At 41.2% G+C, this 22,464-nt stretch overlaps 1 protein-coding gene across 3 annotated transcripts in view; it reads left to right on the top strand.

Annotated features, from left to right (window-relative positions):
* NSMCE4A (NSE4 homolog A, SMC5-SMC6 complex component) overlaps window positions 1-22,464 on the top strand; it is a 740,267-nt gene that overhangs the window by 98,702 nt on the left and 619,101 nt on the right. For all 3 annotated transcript variants that reach the window (XM_044056053.1, XM_044056054.1, XM_044056052.1), the window contains exon 3: window positions 18,717-18,847. In XM_044056053.1, coding sequence (XP_043911988.1) covers window positions 18,717-18,847 — 131 coding nt within the window. The remainder of the gene's footprint in view (window positions 1-18,716; window positions 18,848-22,464) is intronic.

Below are 22,464 nucleotides of genomic sequence, written 5' to 3'. Positions count from 1 at the left end.
AAACAAGGGACTACCATTCACACTACCCCCTGCCGCCAAAACCCTAACAACAGATGCATCAGACTATGCATGGGGGGCTCACCTGGCAGGGAAGTGCATTCAGGGCAAATGGAACCCAAGTCAAATGCACCTGCATATTGATCAAAAAGAAATGTTAGCTGTACAGAATGCTCTGACAGCCTTCAAGGACCACATTCTTCCAGGACAATTAATGGTAAAGACGGACAACACCACTGTTATGTGGTACTTAAGCAGGGGAGTACACATTCTTACCCCCCTCTGCAGACTAGCCATGGCATTGTGGAACACAGCCCTGAGCTACCAAGTGCATCTACAAGCTCAATTCCTGCCTGGAAAACTAAATACACTGGCAGACGAACTAAGCAGAAACCTCATGGACCCACACGAGTGGAAACTGGAACCAAGGATTTTTAACATGTTGACAAGTAAATGTGGAAGCCCAGATATAGACCTGTTTGCCTCCCCCCAGAACTATCAACTGGACAAATTTTGCACAAGGACTCCCCACAAACAAGCTTGGAAAGTGGATGCTCTGTCCTTCAGCTGGAAAAACCTATCAGTCTGTGCCTTCCCCCCTCTGCCTCTGCTCTCCAAAGTACTACTAAAAATCAAACAGGACAAACCAAGGATGATTTTGATTGCTCCAGACTGGCCGTGCCAACACTGGTACCCCCTCCTGCGCAGCACTGGTACCCCCTCTTGCGCAGTGTGTCACTGCTGGCCCCATGGCACCTGCCTCAGACTCCTACTGTATTGTCTCAATAGGGGAACCAGATTCTGCACCCTCAGCTTCAAACACTGAATCTAGCAGCCTGGTAAATTACCTAATCACTCCTTTACCATCCCTCAGTAAACTAGTGATGGATATCATTTTAGAGGCAAGGAGGCCTCATACTAGAAAATCTTATGCTGAAAAATGTTAGATTCTGTGCATGGAACCAGTCTCAAGGGATGAACACAGCAATGCCCAATTTACCTCAGATTTTACAATACTTAACTGAAATGCTTCACAAGGGCCTGTCTTTCTCCTCCATCAAAATTCACGCCTCAGCCATTTCAGCTCATTATAACACAGAACCTCCCCTCTTCTCTCATCCGCTGCTCAAGCAGTTCCTCAGAGGGGCCAAAAATTTACGACCACCCATGAGAGCTCCAACTCTAGCCTGGTACCTTAACTTTGTACTGGAAAAGCTCACTCTTCCTCCTTTTGAGCCAGCTGCAACTGCAGAGTTAAAATTCCTTTCTTGGAAAACAGCTTTCCTTTTAGCAATCACTTCAGCAACAAAGGGTATCTGTATTACAGGCCCTTATGGCAGTGGAGCCTTTCATCACCTTTCATGCGGACAGGGTGTCCCTCAGGACCAATCCCTCCTTCATGCCCAAGGTGGTATCCAGTGTGGCCCTTAACCAGTCCATTCATTTGCCAACCTTCTTTCCTAATCCACAGAACAAAGGGGAATGGATACTGCACTCCTTAGATGTGCACAGACAACTTAGATTCTACTTGGACAGGACGAAACCTCAAAGAAAATTTGAACAACTGCTGGTGGCATTTGCTGCAGGGGCAGAGGGGAAGGCTATTTCAACGCAAACCATTTCCAAATGGATATGCCATTGCATTCATTTCTGCTACACGCACCATGGAAAACCTATCCCACCGGGGATCAGACCCCACTCAACCAGGGCTGCATCTACCTCTACAACCTTTCTCAGAGACGTCCCTACCAGGGACATCCTAGAAGCTGCTACCTGGAGTTCTGTACATACTTTCACCAAGCATTACCATCTGCCAATTTTCTCTAAATCCAGAGCTGGCTTTGCCACTGCAGTTTTGCAGAGCCTTATAGCTGGTCCTAATGCTATCTAAATTCCTCCTCCCATCCTTAGCTTTGGGAATCTACCCAAATGTGATGACTGCAACAGTGAAACACGAAGAACGTAGTACAGTTGTGTACACTTACCATAAATGTAGATGTTTGCCTGTATTCACTGTTGCAGTCCTGGTTACCCTCCCCCCAGCCCCCTTATTTCTCTTGACTGTACCTCTACTCTCCTTTACTATGCTCAAAAGCTTTTTGGTATATTTGCATTTTTGTTGGAGGTATAACCTTATATATTTATAGATTTAATTCCTTCCCATTAGGGGGGCACCTGGCATCTAGGGCAAGAAAAACTGATGTAATGGCATCAGCTGCATGTTTTATACCCTTGATGACCTGACGTCACGGAAGAGGGGACAACAACTGACGCAGGACCCAAGACTTTGTTAATCAGGCCAACTGAGGGCTACTGCAAGCAGATGACTGCAACAGTGAAAATGTGATGACTGCAACAGTGAATACACTCGAACTTCTACATTTATGGTAAGTGTACACAACTGTACTTTCTGTTGTTACTAATTTCTGTTATTCTGTTCCTCTTGGTTAAGATTGTATAATTTCTTCCTTCTGAGTTTTAAGATATCTTCTAATTTCACTCTTAACAAGGGCTTCAAAGTTCTATAACTAGGGTTTAAAGGAGGATTATATGTGCTTTAGTTTCTAATGAGTGATGCTTGGCTAATGTTGCCAAAAATAATAGTTCTTTATCTACCATAGAAATAGTTTTAAATTTATTAAAACTTAGCTAATGTCTATTTTAAACAAGGATTTACATTTGTTCCTCCAAATAATGTAGACATTAGTGAAGTTTTGACTCTCTACTATGCTTTTTTAATGGCCAATTCTGTGATGTTTAATACTTGGAAGTTGAGAGGTATGACAGCAGGGTAGGCACCAGTTAAATACTGAGGTAGCCAATGCGTAGGAAGAATAACGTACTAAAATGAGATCCCGTTCATAAGCCAGTAATCAGTAAACACACAAACTGAATGTAAAACAGTATGAGCACAAAATGACAACATAATGGCCGGGTAGGTACCAGCAAAGTACTAAAGTGGGGTTCAATTAATAAAGCAGTTGATAAAACAGAAAACGGAGAATATGCCTGTTTTAATAACTAAAGGCAGCAGTTAAAGACTAATAAATAGGTATCAAATATGTACTGCTTTTAAGCTTAAAAAAAAATCCGCCGTAGTAGTTTAACTAAACTGTAGTTAATGAGACTTAGAAAGGTAGTGAAATTTGTATTATTTACAAGTTTGTAGAAGTTGCTGTACCTGTTTTTGGTCAAGGTCTTGCACTGCTTACTAAAAAGGTATATGCTGTTTAGTGGTGGTGGCCAAAGTGCTGCCAAATGCTGAACTGAGCAAACCTCTGGTTGTTAAAGGTCTGTAAGGTACCACACCTCCAGAAGCTCAGCAGTGAAAATCAATTGTACTTTACTGCAGAGGCTGACCAGTCACAAATCGGTCTACACTCCCACAGAAACTGGCCAGTCAGTATTGGGCACTCCAGTGGAACCAAAACCCAGGTTGTTGGCACGTGGAAGTCTCTGTTGTCACCAGATACTGCTATACTACAAACCTAGTTCAGACAAACTGCTTGAAGTCCTTCTAGAATCTAGAGCTTTGACTTGGTACCATGATGACATGGGGCTTTGTAGTCTTCTCCTCCTACTGTATAAATCTAGTCTTCCTGTTCTCTTTAGTCAACCATTGCAGCCACATGCCAAGAGAATACAATTAACAACCTTCTGATCTTTTAACATTTCAGACAAATGTACTACCTGATGGAGCCATTGATGCTGCTATAAGAAAACCCGCACAGATGTGCAGAGAACATACATATTCCACCCAGATAACATCTAGAGGCTTGAAGTGAGCCACAGATTATGAAGATGAAAGGCACACCACCGTGCTATCCTGATTTCCAAAAGGATATTGTAGGATTTGAAAAATGGACCTTTAATAGTTGAAGACTTGAGCACAACCACTGCACGAGGGAGGTTCCAAGTGTATAATCTTTGGAGAGTTTGGGGGAAAGTGTGTGAAATTACAAGCATTTGAGTGGAAGCATTCTGCATTGTTGCCATGGGTCTATAGTAGAACATCGAAGTTTCGAAACTTCAAATGTTCTAATATCGACTCCTATTCAGCGAAAGCTGAAAACATCGAACATACAGAACAGCAAATTTTTTCCTAGGGAAAAATTTGCTGTTCCAAAACACATACATACAACACAACCACACTAAACAAACAGCAATCCACACACATACACCTAAATTCTTACACCTAACCCTACACTAAACTATACACACATCACTAACTATCCACTTACTTTAACCCAAACCCTTACCCTAAGGTCCGTCACTATCACACACTTGCGCCCTAACCCTAACTCACCTACCCCGCCCAAACCCTCACGTCCACACAATCGCACACTTACCTGACCCGCGCCCTAACTCTAACTCACCTAACCCGCCCTAACCCTCATGTCCACACAATCGCACACATACCTAACCCACGCCCTAATCCTAACTCACCTAACCCGCCCTAACCCTCATGTCCACACAATCGCACACATACCTAACCCACACCCTATCCCTAACTAACCTAACCCGCACTCAATCTCACACTTACCTGAGCCCGACCCGTAACTTTCCACCACAACACTGAAAATACCGAAGCAACAGAAACGGACAACCAAATTCTTTCCCTAGGAAAAAATTTGGTTTTCTGTTGCTTTGATATTTTCAGCTTTCTCTGAATAGGGGTCGATATTAGAACATTCGAAGTTTTGAAACTTCAATGTTGTAATATAGACCTGTTGCCATTACCCTTTGGCATTGCAATAGATGCTACTCACTGAGACTGAAAAGAAAAATAAATAAATATATAAAAGTAAGACTGCTCCAGGCTGAAAATAGACTGGATGACTCCTCTCCCCCACCCCTTGCTGACTACAGAATTGATGCATCTGACCCCAGTGTGATGTCAGCATGCCTGCAAGGAAGTTGAACATCCTGCAGAGGAATCAACAAGAGAGGAGCACGTTATGGCTGTGGAAGGCACTTTTGGGAAGACATTTACATTAAAAAGAAAAACAAGGTTGAGGATTTCAGTGACAGAAAGCACAGCCCATGTAAATATCTAATGAGGAAATACATTTTCAAAACAAGAAGCTAATTTAATTTCAGCATTGTGCATTCGGTTTTTATTAGTTTTGATAACGGTGTTCAAGAATAAATTTGCTGTAATAGCAAACTGATATATTGTGCATTAGTTTCTGGTCTTCTGTTTTCAAACATTTTGGGATGGGAATTGCCATTTGTCTTACTGTACTTCTTTGATAGGTGACCCCATATGGTGTTATAGCATATACATGGCAGGGTGAAAGTAAGTAAAATGGGGTTGTACATTATCTGGACCATTGTGATTACATAGTTGTCACCAGACACATGCAATTAGGATCACTGGACACTTGCTGGTGTTCATCATTAGATTACTTTTGCAGTAGCATAAAGCTGTGTGGGATATTTTTTGCCAAGGCCGATGTATGGCCAGTATGCAGAAGGTTTAGAATGCCTTCCTTGTGCATCGTACATCAGCTATAACATGAGAGCATGCTGACACAAAAGGGATGGACGGGTGACAAAATTTAGAACTTTATTGCTGTTAGTGTTCAGTCAGATGTCTTATCTACACAGTATTCCTGGTGTCGGCAGTCTGCTTATATCTCAGCTTTGTGGACAGGTAAGTACCCCTTTGGGAGACCTTCCTTAAATTTTTCACTAAAAGGTTTTTTTTTCTCTTATGTCTGTCACGGGGGAAAATACATGTGGTAGGCTTATCTCATGCATTAACTCCAAAAAATAATGTCTTCTGTCTTGGGGAATCGCACAATGTCCATTCATGTGATAATTGTCTGTCCTGTAAAAAAAAAAAAAAAAAAAATTCCATGTTATGCTTCGCCGCTTACCTAGGGTTAAACTTTTCCCGGTGCCATAAAGTCTGCTCTTCAAATTTTCCCTTAGAACTAGCCAATGTTTTAGTTTTAGCACTCAAATCTGTTTCTTTGAGCTCAGCACTTGTTTAGAACTCATTGTAAGCACTAAATAAGCTACAGATTACTACAGCACTCAACTTTCCTCAGTTGTCTAGAGGAAAACAGATGTTCTTCGTGTTTCACTTTTGCAGTCATTACATTTGGGTAATCTGCTGGCAGGTTGCCCGCGGTCTGCCTGATTAACAAAAGTCTTGGGTTCTGCGTCTCTTGCTGTCCCTTCTTCCATGACGTCAGGTCGTCAGGAGTATAAAACATGCAGCCGACGCCATTACATCAGTCTTTCTTGCCGTGCGGTGCCCAAAGCAGAAGCAGTTTGCAAGTGCCGGTCGGCCGACTCCTGAAATTTTCGTTTTCGACTTTCAGAACCGAAGTCTTCAACTAAAAACTAAGTACCCCGTTGGTTAAACTTTTTCTTGCTCCTTATCGATGTCAGTAAAAGTTAATAATTGTATTACTTGTGGGAAGCAAATACCTCATAAGGATTTTCATTTGTACTGTATTCCTTGCCTAGGCCCCGACCACAACGTGTCTTGCTGTCAGTTTTGTGCTAAATTTAATCAACGCACTATTAAACGTTGGTATATTTTTGCTTCTAAATATTTTGGCTTGAGATTTAACTATCCAGAAATGTCGTCGTTTAGCAGTCTGACTACCGGAATATCTAAAAAACACAAAGAAAAAGGCAGAGACAGACCATCGAGGTCCAAAACCGACGACGAAGCTTCTTGTAAGCCAGTCGCCGGTTCTCAGTGAGGCGCTTTCGCAGACCCTGATACCTGCTACTTTTGATTCGCAGGCCTCTACTGAGACCCATTCTGAGTCCGGTATGCTGCGAGATACTTTAAGTACTGAACCCGCGGATGTCTATACCTTAGATGGGTCTGGAGCCGCTGAGCAGGCACTTGCTTCTGAGGGTGTTTTCAGGCCTAAAGATTTGTATATTAAACCAATGCCATCTTCAAAACTAAGGCCAAAAACTACTTCTATGTAAAAAAAAAAAAAATGACGCTTGGGCCACGTGTACAGGCCCCAATGCCTAAAAAACAAATGATCAAAATGGCTAAGGATTTAATTACCTTGATCAGGGGTACCCATCACCCTCCTGCTAAGAGGCCTAGGCAAGACACTGACTATGAATCTTCAGATCAGGTTTCTAGTTCTTCTGATCAGGAATTATCTATTCCCACTTATGAGGACTCTGCTGCAGACAATTCCATCCCTTCTGCTTCTCCTCCTGAGGATTTTTCTTTCAGAGAAACTTTGCATACCTTAAGGGAACACTTTCATTGGGAGAGTCAGGATTTCTCAGAATCTAAAAAGAGACTTAGGGATTTCCTTCTTCTTCCTCAGCATAGGCCTTTGGCTATACCACCCATTCTAGACATTGTTGATGATGTTTTCTCAGAGTCCAGTATGACTCCTGATTCCCTGCCTCCGGCTCCTAGTAAGCCAAACAGATATTATAGAGTTCCTGACTCCCACAAATTTCTCTTTAAAAACCCTACTGCTGACCCTGAAACCATTTCTCAGGGTCCCAAGGGCGTTAAGGCTTCTACTGCTAAAAATCCTACCCCTTCTGATAGAGATTCCAGGGCGCTGGATATATGGGGGTAAGAAGGTTTACATGTCTGCAACCTTGGCAATCAGGGCTTTAAACTGTCAATTTCATATGCTTAAATATCAACAGCATGTCATGGGTTTACTTAAACAGAAAATGATGTTGATTTCTGACTGTGTGGAAAATAAAGAGTTGCAAGATTTATTGCATTCAGCTGAACAAGTTGGAAAACATACTTTGCAATGTGGTTTTGATTCCTTGGAGGCCTCTTGCAGGGCTGCTGTAACTGGATCTGTGAAAAGAAGGCATGCTTGGCTCGAGCAAAATCTGCCTGACCATGTTGAAGCAAAATTGTTGGATGCTCCTTTACAACATGACAGCCTATTTGGTAATAAAGCTGAAGAAGTTTTGAAAAAGATGGAAGATGAGGCTAAATCTATGCAAACTGTAAAAAGAATTCCTAAAATTGCAGCCACCCAGGTTCAGTAGGCACTGGCCTACTAAGAACTGGTCCTTTCCAGTATCCACTAGACCCGCTCAGGTCAAACCCAGGCATTCCAAAGGCTCCAGGTTTCAGTTGCAAGGAACTTATAGAACAAAGCAATGGGGTGCCTCCACCTCCAAATTTGGAAGTAACAAGGCACCTTCCTATGGAAAACAGTCTCAGTGACTTTTCACTGCAGTCACCAAGCACTTATCTTTTGGCCACCCCTTTTCGGGGAAAACTGGCACTTCATGCACGAAACTAGCAACTGATTACCCAGGACAAATGGGTTTTAACTATAGTATCCCAGGGGTACAGATTTCAGGGGTACAGATTTCATTTCCACACTTTGCCAATCCCAAACAGATGGCAAAATCTACCTCCAAATCAGTGGGCAGAGGCCCAGAAACAAGTTATGTCCCTCATGAATATGGGGGCTATTCAACCTGTACCAGAAAAGGAAAAGGGACAAGGTTTTTATTCAAGACTTTTCCTGGTACCCCGAAAAGACAAATCATGGCATCCAATTCTGAACTTATCCATTCTAAATACATTTCTGGACATTCCAAAATTCAAGATGCTGACTCTCCAACAGTTACTACCTATGCTAGGCAAGGATGCCTGGTTGGTAACTCTAGACTTAAGAGGCTTACCTGCATATCCCAATCAGGGAATCTTGCAGAAGATACCTCCGCTTCAAAGCAGGCTATTTGCATTACCAGTTCTCTGCACTGCCCTTTGGCTTATCTACTGCGTCCAGGGTCTTCAAAAAGTGCCTGGCACCAGTAATTGCATTTTGCAGGCAAAGAAATATTCAAATTTATCCATACCTGGACGATTGTCTAATTCAGGCAGAAAACAAGGAGACACTTCTAAAACATCTGGCGTTTGGAAAAAGGCTTCTAACTTGTCTAGGGTACACCATAAGCAAAAAGAAATCACAACTGGTATCCTCTCAAATAATTACATTCCTGGGTGCAAGCTTGAATACAACTGCCCAGATGACTTGCCTTACACCAGAAAAACAAATTCAATTGATGACTTACTTCAAACAGGTGGCCACAAAAACCCAGCTATCTGCAAGACAAATTCTGCAGGCCTTGGGGTTCATGGCCTCCTGCATTCTTCTTATTCCATATGCAAGACTGCATACGAGGAAACTTCAATGGTACCTAAAAAGCTTATGGAGTCAACATTGTCACAGCCTGGAAACAATGATTCCTATCATACCTTGTCTGCAGCTAGAGTTCCTATGGTGGGCAGGGGCCTGCCACCAAAACAAGGGACTGTCATTCTTTCCACCCCCTGCCGCCCAAATCCTGACTACAGATGCATCAGATTATGCTTGGGGGGCGCATCTGGCAGGGAGATGCATTCAGGGCCAATGGAGACCAAATCAAATGCACCTACATATCAATCAGAAAGAGATGCTAGCTGTACAGAATGCTCTGACAGCCTTCAAGGTTTATCTTCATCCAGGACAACTACTGATAAAGACAGACAACACCACAGTCATGTGGTGCATAAGCAAGCAGGGGGGTACCCATTCCTACCCCCTTTGCAGACTAGCCATGGCATTGTGGAACACGGCCTTGACTTATCAAAATACATCTATAAGCTTAATTCCTGCCAGGAAAGCAAAATACTCTGGCAGACGACCTAAGCAGAAATCTTATGGACCCACACGAATGGAAAATGGATCCACAAATCTTCAGCATGTTGGCATGCAAATGGAGGCGCCCAGACATAGTGTTGGGGTGAGGCAAAAAGATCTATCAGTTGGACAAATTCTGCACAAGAATTCATCACAAAAAAGCTTGGAAAGTAGATGCTCTATCCTTCAGCTGGAAAAATCTATCAGTCTATGCCTTTCCCCCTCTGCCTCTTCTCTCCAAGGTCTTACTAAAAGTCAGACAGGAAAAAACAAAAATGATTCTGATTGCTCTAGACTGGCCTCGCCAACACTGGTACCTGCTCCTACGAAGTATGTTGCACCTTCCTCCATGGTACCTGCCTCAGACACCTTACCTACGGTCTCAGCAGAATTATCAAATTCTGCACACTTCGCTCCAAACTCTGAATCTTGCAGCATAGCTAATCAACTAATTTCACCAGTTACATCTCTCAGCAAACCTGTGATGGATATCATTTTGGAGGCTAGAAGGCCTAGTAATCGAAAGTCTTATGCTGACAAATGGAAAAGATTCTGTGCCTGGAACCATGCACAAGGAATAAACACAGCAATGCCCAATATTCCTCAGATTCTGCGATACTTAACTGAGATGCTTCACAAGGGCCTATCTTTTTCTTCCATAAAAATCCATGCCTCTGCCATTTCAGCTCATTACAACACAGAGCTTCCCCTCTTTTCTCATCCTCTGCTAAAGCAGTACGTCAGAGGGGCCAAAAATGTAAGGCCTCCCAGGAGAGCACCAACTCCTGCATGGGACCTCAATTTTGTTTTGGAAAAACTCACTCTACCTCCTTTTGAGCCAGCTGCTACTGCAGACCTAAAATTTCTCTCTTGGAAAACAGCTTTTCTTTTAGCAGTCACTTCAGCAAGAAGGATTTCAGAACTACAGGCTCTTATGGCAGTGGAGCCTTTCATTATTTTTTACCCGGCTAGGGTGGCTCTCGGAACCAATCCACCCTTTATGCCTAAAGTGGTTTCTAGTGTAGCCCTTAATCTGACCATTCATTTGCCAACTTTCTTCCCAAATCCACAGAACAAGGGTGAGCGGATTCTGCATTCATTGGATGTGCACAGACAACTAAGATTCTACTTAAACAGGACAAAATGTCTAAGAAAATCTGAACAATTACTGGTGGTATTTGAATCTTCAGATCAGGTTTCCATTTCTTCTGATTCCTCTTCTGATCAGGAATTTTCCATTCCACCCTATGAGGATTCTGATGCAGAGGAACCCATCCCATCTGCTTCTCCTCCTGAGGATTACTCTTTTGGAGAAACTTTGCATACTTTAAGGGAACATTTTCACTGGGAGAGTCAGGACTTTTCTGAATCAAAAAAGAGGCTTAGGGATTTCCTTCTTTTTCCTCAGCATAGGTCTTTGCCTATACCTCCTGTATTAGACATTGTTGATGATGTGTTTTCGGAATCAAGCATGGCTCCTGATTCCCTACCTCCGGCTCCTAGTAAGCCAGACAGATATTACAGGGTTCCTGACTCACACACATTTCTATTCAAAAACCTTGCTGCTGACCCTGAGACTATTTCACAGGGTCCCAAGGGTGCTAAGGCCTCTACAGCCAAAAATCCTACCCCCTCTGATAGAGATTCCAGGGCACTGGATGGATTTGGAAAGAAGGTTTATACGTCTGCTACCTTGGCAATTACAGCCTTAAATTGCCAATTTCATATGCTAAAATATCAACAGCATGTTATGGGCCTACTGAAACAGAAAATGATGTTGATTTCTGATTGTGTGGAAAATAAAGAATTACAGGAATTATTGCATTCAGCAGAACCGCTTGGAAAGCATACTTTGCAATGTGGTTTTGATTCCTTGGAGGCCTTTTGCAGGGCCGCCGTTACTGGATCTGTGATTAGAAGGCATGCCTGGCTCAAGGAACAAAATCTGCCTGATCATGTTAAAGCTAAATTGTTGGATGCCCCCTTGCAGCATGACACTCTGGTAATAAGGCAGAAGAGGTTTTAAAGAAAATGGAAGACAAAGCTAAATCTATGCAAACTGTAAAAGATTTCTTGCAAGTGCAGCCACCCAGGTTCAGTAGACATTGGCCTGCTAAAATACTAAAAATTGGTCCTTTCCGGTGTCCAACAGAGCCACTCAAGCCAAATCCAGGCATTCAAAAGGCTCCAGATACCAATCACAGGGTTCTTACTGGTCAAAGCAATGGACGTGCCTCCACCTCCAAATCTGGAGGAAACAAAGGGCAACCCTACAGTAAACGGTCTCAATGACTTTTTTTCTACCATCACCAAGCACTTATCTTTTGGCAGCCCCCTTGGGGGGAAAACTAGCACTTCATGCAAAAAATTGTCAGTTAATTACCCAGGACACGTGGGTATTGAACATAATATCCCAGGGGTACAGATTTCATTTCCATACTTTGCCAATTCCAAATGGATGGCCAGATCTGCCACAAAGTCAGTGGGCAGAGGCTCAGAAACAAGTTATGTCCCTCATGGATATGAGGACTATTCAACCAGTACCAGAAAAGGAAAAAGGACAAGGCTTTTATTCAAGACTCTTCTTGGTACCCAGAAAAGACAATTCTTGGCGTCCAGTACTGGATTTATCGATTTTGAACATGTTCCTGGACATTCCAAAATTCAAAATGCTGACTTTACAACTGCTACTGCCTATGCTTGGCAGAAACACTTGGTTAGTGAATCTAGACTTAAAGGAGGCATACCTGCATATCCCAATAAGGGAATCATGCAGAAGATACCTCTGCTTCAAGGCAGGTGTTTTGCATTACCAATTCTCTGCAATGCCCTTTGGCTTATCTACTGCGCTTAGGGTCTTTACAAAGTGCCTGGCACCAGTACTTGCATTCTGCAAACAAAGAGTTATACAAATTTATCCTTATCTGGACGACTGTCTCATTCAAGCAGAGGACAAGGACTCTCTTCTTCAACATCTGGCATTTGTAAAGAGGCTTCTAACATGCTTGGGGTACACTATAAACGAAAAGAAATCCCAACTGGTACCCTCTCAAATAATTACATTCCTGGGTGCAAGCTTGAATACAACTGCCCAGATGGCTTACCTTACGCCAGACAAACAAAGGCAACTGACAATATACTTCAAACAAATGGCAACAAAAACCCAGTGATTTGCAAGACAAATTCTGCAGGCTTTGGGGTTCATGGCATCCTGCATTCTACTAATTCCATATGCAAGATTGCATATGAGGAAACTTCAATGGTACCTAAAAAGTTTATGGAGCCAACATTGTCAAAGCCTGAAAACAATGATACCTCTCATTCCCTGCCTACACCAGGAGTTTCTTTGGTGGGTGGAGACATGTCACCAAAACAAGGGACTGTCTTTCACTCTACCCCCTGCCACCCAAACCCTAACTACAAACGCATCAGATTATGCTTGGGGGCCCACCTGGCAGGGAGATCCATTCAGGGCAAATGGAGCCCAAAACAAATGCATCTGCATATCAACCAGAAAGAGATGCTAGCTGTTCAAAATGCTCTGACAGCCTTCAAGGACTTACTTCATCCAGGACTACTACTGATAAAGACGGACAACACCATGGTTATGTGGTACATAAACAAGCAGGGCGGTGCACATTCCTACCCCCTTTGCAGACTAGCCATGACATTGTGGAACACGGCTTTGACTTACCAAAATACATCTTCAAGCTCAGTTCCTGCCAGGAAAGCAAAATACTCTAGCAGACGACCTAAGCAGAAATCTTATGGACCCACACGAATGAAAACTGGATCCACAAATCTTCAGCATGTTAGCACAGAAATGGGGGAGCCCAGACATAGATCTATTTGCCTCTTCCCAAAATTATCAGCTGGCATGCAAATGGAGGCGCCCAGACATAGTGTTGGGGTGAGGCAAAAAGATCTATCAGTTGGACAAATTCTGCACAAGAATTCATCACAAAAAAGCATGGAAAGTGGACGCCCTAACCTTCAGTTGGAAATACCTATCAGTCCAGCCTTTTCCCCCTCTGCCTCTTCTCTCCATGTTCTTACTAAATGTCAGTCAGGAAAAAACAAAAATGATCCTAATTGCTTCAGACTGGCCTCGACAACACTGGTACCCACTTCTAAGGAATATGTCTCAATTCCCCCCTTGGTACTTGCCGCAAATACCTTATCTACTGTCTCAGCAGAACATTCAAATTCTGCACACTTTGCTCCAAACTCTGAACCTTGCAGCATGGCTGATCATTTGATTATTCAAACAATACCTCTCAGTAAATCTGTGATGAATGTCATTTTGGAAGCCAGAAGGCCTAGTACTAGAAAATCTTATGCTGATAAATGGAAGAGATTCTGTGCTTGGAACCAAGCACAAGGAACAGACACAGCAAAGCCCAATATTCCTCAGAGTTTACAATATTTGACTGAGATGCTTGACAAGGGCCTATCTTTTTTTTCAATAAAAATCCATACCTCTGCCATCTTGGCTCATTACAACACAGACCCTCCCCTCTTTTCTCATCCTCTGCTTAAACAGTATCTTAGAGGGGCCAAAAATTTAAGGGCTCCCAGAAGATCTCCAACTCCTGCATGGGACCTCAGTTTCGTGCTGGAAAAACTCACCCTGCCTCCTTTGAACCAGCAGCTACTGCGGATATAACATTTCTATCTTGGAAAACAGCTTTTCTCTTGACAGTCACTTCAGCAAGAAGGGTTTCAGAACTACAGGCTCTCATGGCAGTGGAGCCTTTTATTATATTTTACCTGGACAGGGTGTCCCTCAGGACCAATCCTTCTTTTATGCCCAAGGTGGTGTCCAGTGTGGGTCATAACCAGACCATTCATCTGCCAACTTTTTACCCAAATCCGCAGAATAAGGGGGAGCAGATTCTGCATTCATTGGATGTGCACAGACAACTAAGATTCTACTTAAACAGGACCACATCTCTAAGAAAATCTGAACAACTACTGGTAGCATTTGCTGCAGGGTCAGAGGGGAAGGCTATATCAAAGCAGACTATTTCTAAGTGGATAAGCCACTGCATTCGTTTCTGCTACTTGCACCATGTTAAGCCGGTGCCCAAGGGGATCAGATCACATTCCACCAGGGCTGCCTCTACTTCAGCAGCTTTTCTCAGAGGAGTTCCAACCAAAGACATTCTAGAAGCTGCTACTTGGAGCTCTGTTCATACCTTCACAAAGCATTATCATTTACCTTTCTTTTTCAAATCCAGGGCAGGCTTTGCCACTGCAGTCCTGCCGCTCCTTATGCTGTTTAGTTCCATCCTCCATCCATAGCTTTGGGATTCTACCCAAATATAATGACTGCAACAGTGAAGCACGAAAAACATAGTACAGTTGTGTACACTTACCATAAATGTAGATGTTCGAGTGTATTCACTGTTGCAGTCCGAGTTACCCACCCGCCATCCTCCTTTCTTTACCTTTTCTTTCCATCACTATACACTAAAGCCTTTGTGGTGTATTTGCTTTTAGATGAAGGTACAGTTTATGTTGCTTAAAGTGCATTTATATATATATTTCTGTTTATATATATATATATATACACACATATACACACACATATATATATATATATATATATATATATATATATATATATATATATATATTTTTTTTTTTTTGCTCCCCATTTGGGGGGCACCTGACATCTGGGGCCAGAAAAACTGATTAAAATGGCGTCGGCTGCATGTATTATACCCCTGACAACCTGATGTCATGGAAGAGGAGACAGCAACCGACGCAGGACCCAAGACTTTGTTATTCAGGCCAACTGAGGGTAACCTGCCAGCAGATTAGAATGACTGCAACAGTGAATACACTCGAACATCTACATTTATGGTAAGTGTACGCAACTGTACTTTCTGCTGCAAGTTTGTCCAGGAAATTGATCATAGGAGGTCTGAGTTGTAACCTACAGAGTCTGAGGCGTAATGTAGTGGATAACTGTTTTTAGAGGCTGATTATGTTGGTCAGTGGCTGCACTTGTTTCTTAAATGCTGAACAACTTTTTTATATCCGATAGCATGCAGGTAGCTTTTGAAACTTTACATTTTATATCAAGAACTATTCTGCCTGCTGTGGTCACAGGTGTAGAAAACTTGTAGTATTTAAATTAATAATGTCTGGAGCTAACTTTGTCTTAAATGTAAGTTTACTTTCAAGAAAAAAAATGCTTAGTAACATAAAAGTAGCACATTCATTCATTCACTGCTGGTTTCTTTTATAAGGTCATTTTAACAGTTTCCAGAATACGCAGCTATGTTCATTCCCTCTGCTTTAGACAATGAATTGTGTCTTGCCCAGGACACAACAAAGGCCAGCTTCCAAAAACTAAGGCTTCACCCTGACTGCTGATTGAGCAGCCATGTGGTGGGAAATTCAGCAGTCAAGAATGAAGAATCTTAAATATTTTCTTGCCACCTTGTGAAGAAACAGTTTAGAGGCTTCACAGGAGCAACAGGCAACCTTCAACTTCTCTTCTGCCAGATAAGTACCCTTGACCAAAAGATATTGCCGTTTGCTATTTATAGCTTTGGCTAACTGGGAGGTTATTTTAGTGAGAAAATATACTGCTTATGTAAACTTTGTGTATTTTATGAAAATGTTTAATGTTTGAAAGTGTTATTTAGGCAGGAACTACTCCAGAATTTGTTAGTACTTGTGTTTCACTATGGAACAACCTACTTGACATTTTTTGTTAAAATAAAATGTTTGTGAAGGGGTTACTGACAAGATTGTAGTGTGCTACCTATCCATTACATTGTTTAGAAGACTGCATAGGCATGTGTAAGTGCGCTACTTATGGACACCGTTTGACAACTTACCTTCTCCAGGAGGTAAGAAAAACCTACTACCTGAAAATCCTACATAGCAGAATGGAAAAGATTTACTGCATGGTGTCGCTCTGAATATCAAGACCCACTTCAGGCTATTGGAAGTAGGACTATTGAACGAAGTTCAATAGTCTGAATCCACAATAACCGAATGCACTTTAATGAAAGTGCTTTCACCGAAAAGCGTTTTCATTAAAGTGCGTTCGAAAAAACCCCCAAAAAATAATAAATCTTTTATGCAGAGGAGCAAGCCCCCCTGCACCCCCCGTGTGGGGGGCTGTGCCCCCACACCCCCCCTACTTTTATATTCTCACTCCGAGGTCGCACTACAGTGGGGAAATGGGAATTCTCCCTTAACCGCACCGTAGTGTGACCGGCACAACCAGCATACATAACTGAAAGTGCTGCTTCGGTGAACAGCACTTTTGGTTATGTATGTTTGGTGATTTCTGCTTCGGCAGAAAGTGCTGTCGGGGATCTGTACAGATCCCAGGCTAATATCCCAGTGGCCTTTTTATTTGTGTGAACCGTCAGTCTTTCCAACATACACCTTAAGGAACTCATTTCAGCCGTATCTGGTTGCCTATCCCTGGATCTTCCACTCCTGTCCAGACTAGAGGTTAAACAGTTCTTAAAAAGTATAGTCCAGCTGATATCGCCAAGGAAAGCTTTCCACCTTGCTTTGGACCTTATCTGTGGAAAAACTCAGTGTCCCTCCTTTTGAACCATTAGTATTCGCCTCTCTCAAATTCTGAACTTGAAAAAGTATTTTGGTTGCTCTTGCCTCTGCCAGATGAGTCTCAGACCTTGAGGTCCTTAAGACCACCCCTCTCAATTTTCATAAGTTCACCGTGTCTTTAAGCTGCAGTCCCTCCTTCATGCCTAAAGTATTAAATTAATGGTCTCTCAAGCAGGCCATAAGCCTTCCCACTTTTTTCCTCTCACCTCCAAAGTAAGGGTGAGAGAATTCATTTATCTGTACTTTCATTTAGAAAACTGAAACTTTTTCATGGAGTAGAATTTGTTCCTTTGTTTTTCTTCCCCTCAGATTAATGTAACAAACTTCAAGTTTGTGGTGTATTACACTGAACGTTGTAGTATTTTGATTTAATATAGTAATATAGTATTTGATGGCTTATAGTCATGCAGTAGTAGAAACACTGCATTTCCAGGAGTTGGGATTGTTTACAGACCTTGTAATCTATCCTCGCCATGTTAAATGTGTATGTATGCTTTGAGGAAGCTAAGAGGTATGTATTACTGTCAGATCATTTAACATGATTTTATGTTGTAAAACAACTTGCTTTATTCAGTTTATATTGTCTTATGTTATCTGGAGCTACATGCAGACAGCACTGCTGGTATTGACCATGTATACAGTAGACTTCTGCAATTTTGGTAACATGCCAGTGAGCTGAGTAATCAGCAGTGTACAGCCAAGATATTCACCATAGGGAGTCAGGCCCAGAACTGGATTATTTAGTGAGTGATACATTTTGAATGATTGTATATATTTAGATACAGTAAAGCTTCTACTATTTGGAATTGCCACAGTCTGACACAGAGGAGGCTGCAGCTAGTCCCACACGTGCTTCTTGTTTTTTAATGGCCTCCATTGTGTAGGACTGCCAGTAGTTTGACCATGTAGTGCAGTGGCCTCTACCATGCCATGAAGCCTGTATTTTATTGAAGCTTCACTATCTTGCAAAGCCATTAGTGGAACTATCCTTTCTATGGGAAACATTGGTAATTAATCTGGAGTATTTCACAAATTCCTCTATCAGAAACTGAAGTTCAAAATAAGCGCAGTGGTGTGTTGGCTCGAGTACATCTTATACAACTGTTTCAGTAGTATTTTCTTTGCATGTTTAAATCCTGCATTAATTTTCTGCAGCAGTGCAATAACCCTTCTTTAAATTTCAGCAGTGCAGCTCTCCCACTGAAGACTGATTGTTTTCCACAATAATGCATAGATTCATAATTTTTTTATGCTAAATTTACAAATTATTGCTTTTTGAGAATTTTAACTTAACATACCGAGATGTTAAGTTATTCATACTGGTTACAACTGGATAAGTTAGTTAACATAAATTGACCTTTAGTAATTGCTTCTCAGGTAAGTATCTGGACACTCAGATAGCACTTTAAAAATTTTTTTCATTGTATTAATTTTTTTTTTTTGCATTTGCAGTTAATCAAGCTAGAGAAGCAGCACTGGATTCACAGTTTCTTGTGTTGGCATCAAGTCTTGGAAAAGAAAAAGCTAATCAGTTACATTCCAGTCTGACTGTATTTGATCCATCTGCTTTTACAGAAGATCTGGTATGTTTGCTTTAATTAAAATAAATAGTGATCATGGAAAGCAGGGCTGTATCAATATATGCACCTGTTACATGTATGAAATACATATTTGTAGAATGACTTTTGATACTGTAAGAGGCTGTAAGTAGCTGCAGAATTTTACATTTGCACATCAAGACCTGCCTCTAGCAGTTAATGTGGAACATGCACACTTCAGGTATTGTTTGCAGACCTTCCTCTACTGCTGTGGCTTTATTTTTTCCTTTTCATCTTCCTTTTGAATGGTGGAGCCTATTTTTGTTTTGTTTTCTGATGCAAAATAAAGTAAGGTTAACCTTTTTCCACATTATGCAGATCAGAAATTATTTTCTGTGTTGCTTCTTGGTTGATGGTATTTCTGTTTCAATACTACCTGCAAACAAATGGGATCATTACACATTGCAGAACAGCATTTTGTTGAATTACATCTGACTGAAAACTCACTGAATTTACGGTTCACTAAACTGATTAAATACAGTTACAGTAGATTCCCTCTTATCCAGCCTCTTTAACCAGCCTCCTTTTCAACCAGCCATCAAACTTCTGCCATAGTCCTAGCAAAAGACAACAGAGAAGAACAAAACTTCTGCCTCCACTGGGCTTAATAATGAGATATGTTAGAGTTTTAGACTTCATATTCATAAGAAAAATACATACTAAAACAAATCTTGTTGTTCTAGCTGATTTATAACCTATAAGCATTATTTTGTATGTTTTTTCCTGATTAACCAGCCATTCGTTTATCCAGCCTATGGTCCAGTCCCAGCGAGACCATACAAGGGGGAGTCTACTGTAAATGATAATGCTGGGAATTAGTTTTGTAGGAGGCAATCCCCCTACATTCCCTGTGTGGAGGATGTACATCCATATCATATTAGAAACCAAAGGTAATTGAGCCTTGAGAGGGTGGGAGATTTCACCTTCCCCAAAAGTTGTTGCACTTCAAGGTTGCACAATCTTAGAGTTGTATATAAATTGGGGGATGCAGGACTTCTTGTCATATGTACAAAGTGGCTGCCTGTTGATAACGTACCATCAGGTTAATGTAGTGTGCTTTAATTTTCTAAATTAGATCAATACATATTTCATGTACTGTTTCCACTAGGTTTTCTTTCAAATAAAAGATATTCTATAAATTGCCATTGGCCACGCACAAACTTACGAAGATGTATATGTGTAACTTTGTGTCCCTTATCCTTGTACCAACAAGTACAGTTTCTCATTGATTTCATCTGCTTTCTAATACTACTTCTGGCAGATCTCCTTCACTCTTTCTTTAAAATAGTATTTTCTGAAGTCCTCCTTGAATAATTGTTTCCTCATTGTAACACCAGTGCCCCTTCCCCATTGTCATCACTTCTCCTTGCCTTCTGACATTGTAGTGTACCATGCAGTGCCTGTTTCACTTCTCATATTCCAGCAGGGTTAAGGGGTGAGTATTTTTGCTCTAAGTTCACAGGAAGAGTGGGGTGATGTGCCATTTGTATTCATTAGAAGTGCTGGATTACGGGAAGACTTAATAAGTAGTTCTTCAGTAGACAAAAGGGTCACATAAAACTCCAGAAACTAAAGTTTGACAAGGCACTGTGACTTAAGATTCATGAAATAATTTTTGAGACTTGAAGGGAGAGCTTGTAGTACTGCTAACCAGGGTAACTTAGTAGCATAATTTTTCCTGGACCTAACCAAAGCTTTCAAGAATATCATATCATATTATTCTAAAATGATTAGCAGCTCTGTACATTAACACACAGTGTACACTAGCCAAGTGTTTATTTACAGGATAGAACTAGGTAAGGCATCACCATACTAAGTAGTGATAGTCTTCTAAGCCAGTACCAGTTGGTATCCACTTCTGTTTAACATATTTATCGGTGACGTGTATAAGATAAGTCTTAATTCTTACCTAGCTCATTTACCAGCCACAAAAATGTCTTTGTTACAGGGACTTGCCCAGACTTATAATTGCTTAATATCACCAAGATCTTGACTTAAAAAAACACCTGCTGATATAGCTAAATCTCACAATTATTTAGGTGACTTTCTATATTCAGTCTTCTGTAATCAAAATTGACGAAGACCTTAAATCTTTGAGTCTACATCAAAAACAGTGTATATTAAACAGCAGATGCAGTCATTGTACACAAACATTAACAGCCATTTCCTGTAATGCTGTAACCATTGAGCTGCTTCTAAATGAAAACAGCCTTTAGCATGGTCTGTTTTTTTTTTCTGGACATACTCTTAACACCCTCCTCTTTCCTCATCTTATTTATTCACTAATTACTGTACTGCTCTTTGATACCTAATACCTCCTGATGTAGGTTCCTTTCTTTATATATTTAACACCACATCATTTATCGCTCTAGTTTCATCTGTTATTGTAACACACACATACTTTACTTGTTTTTATTGTAAATCTCTAAAAATCACGCTTATTTTTTGTATTCCAACTCTCATCAGTCAGTGTAATCAGAGCTACAGACAAATCTCAAATAACCTCTATGTACAGTCTGTATTTACTCAAAGCTGCTAAGTGTATACTTTTTGTATATTGCATAGGTTTGCTAAAAATCCCTTATTATGCCTTGTGTTAACGTCTTTCATTGTTGGAGGTTTTCTCCCTAGGCTGCCACTGAGAAAGGGCTTGGATTGGCTAATTTAGCCTCTCCCAGTTAATAAAGGAAATAAAGTAATAAGTAAAAATGAGAGTAAAGTTCCTGAAGATTGGAAAAGGGTAAATCTGATTCCTTTTCCCAACAGTGGGTCCCTACCAGAGTGAAAATTGTTGACCGCTACCAGGACTTCAGAAATTAGTGAGTTAATGTTGAGGGAAATCATTTTACAATATTTAGTGACCAGTGACCTAGTAAAGCTATGGCAGCATAGTTTCGCATTAGGTAGGTAATGCCAATCCAATTTTTTTGTAAACAAGAAACATCTTTATTGAATTGTCACTTATGACATAAACAATCATACATTTGTATAAATGAAAACAAAACATATTGACTATTTTTGGTTGCAAACATTATATGTCGCATATAATGTTCTGTACAGTCATTGTCAATCAAACATTACATAGCTCATTCAATTCTTGCCTTCCCCTAAATCTTATTCTTCCTGCAGAACATTATTCTGCATGTATTTATGTTCTTCGTGTTTCACTGTTGCAGTCATTACATTTGGGGTTATCTGCTTGCAGGTAGCCCTCAGTTGGCCTGATTAACAAAGTCTTGGGTCCTGCGTCGGTGCTGTTCCTTCTTCCATGACGTCAGGTCATCAGTGGTATAAAACATGCAACCGACGCTATTACATCAGTCTTTCTTGCTGTGCGGTGCCTGAAGCAAAAGCAGTTCGCATGTGCTGGTCGGCCGACTCCTGAAATTTTTGTTTTTGAGTTTCAGAACCGAACTCTTCAACTAAAGCTAAGCACCCCGTTGGGGAAACTTTTTCTTGCTCCTTACCGATGTCAGTAAAAGTTAATAATTGCATTACTTGTGGAAAGCAAATACCTCATAAAGATTTTCATTCGTACTGTATTCCTTGTCTAGGCCCTGACCACGATGTACCTTGCTGTCGGTTTTGTGCTTTATTTATTC

This window comes from Protopterus annectens, chromosome 14.part0 (genome assembly GCF_019279795.1).
Source record: "Protopterus annectens isolate FY-2018-M chromosome 14.part0, PAN1.0, whole genome shotgun sequence".
NCBI lineage: Eukaryota > Metazoa > Chordata > Ceratodontiformes > Protopteridae > Protopterus > Protopterus annectens.
Note: the sequence above shows the minus strand (reverse complement) of the source record. Positions and strands in the feature narration are given on the sequence as shown.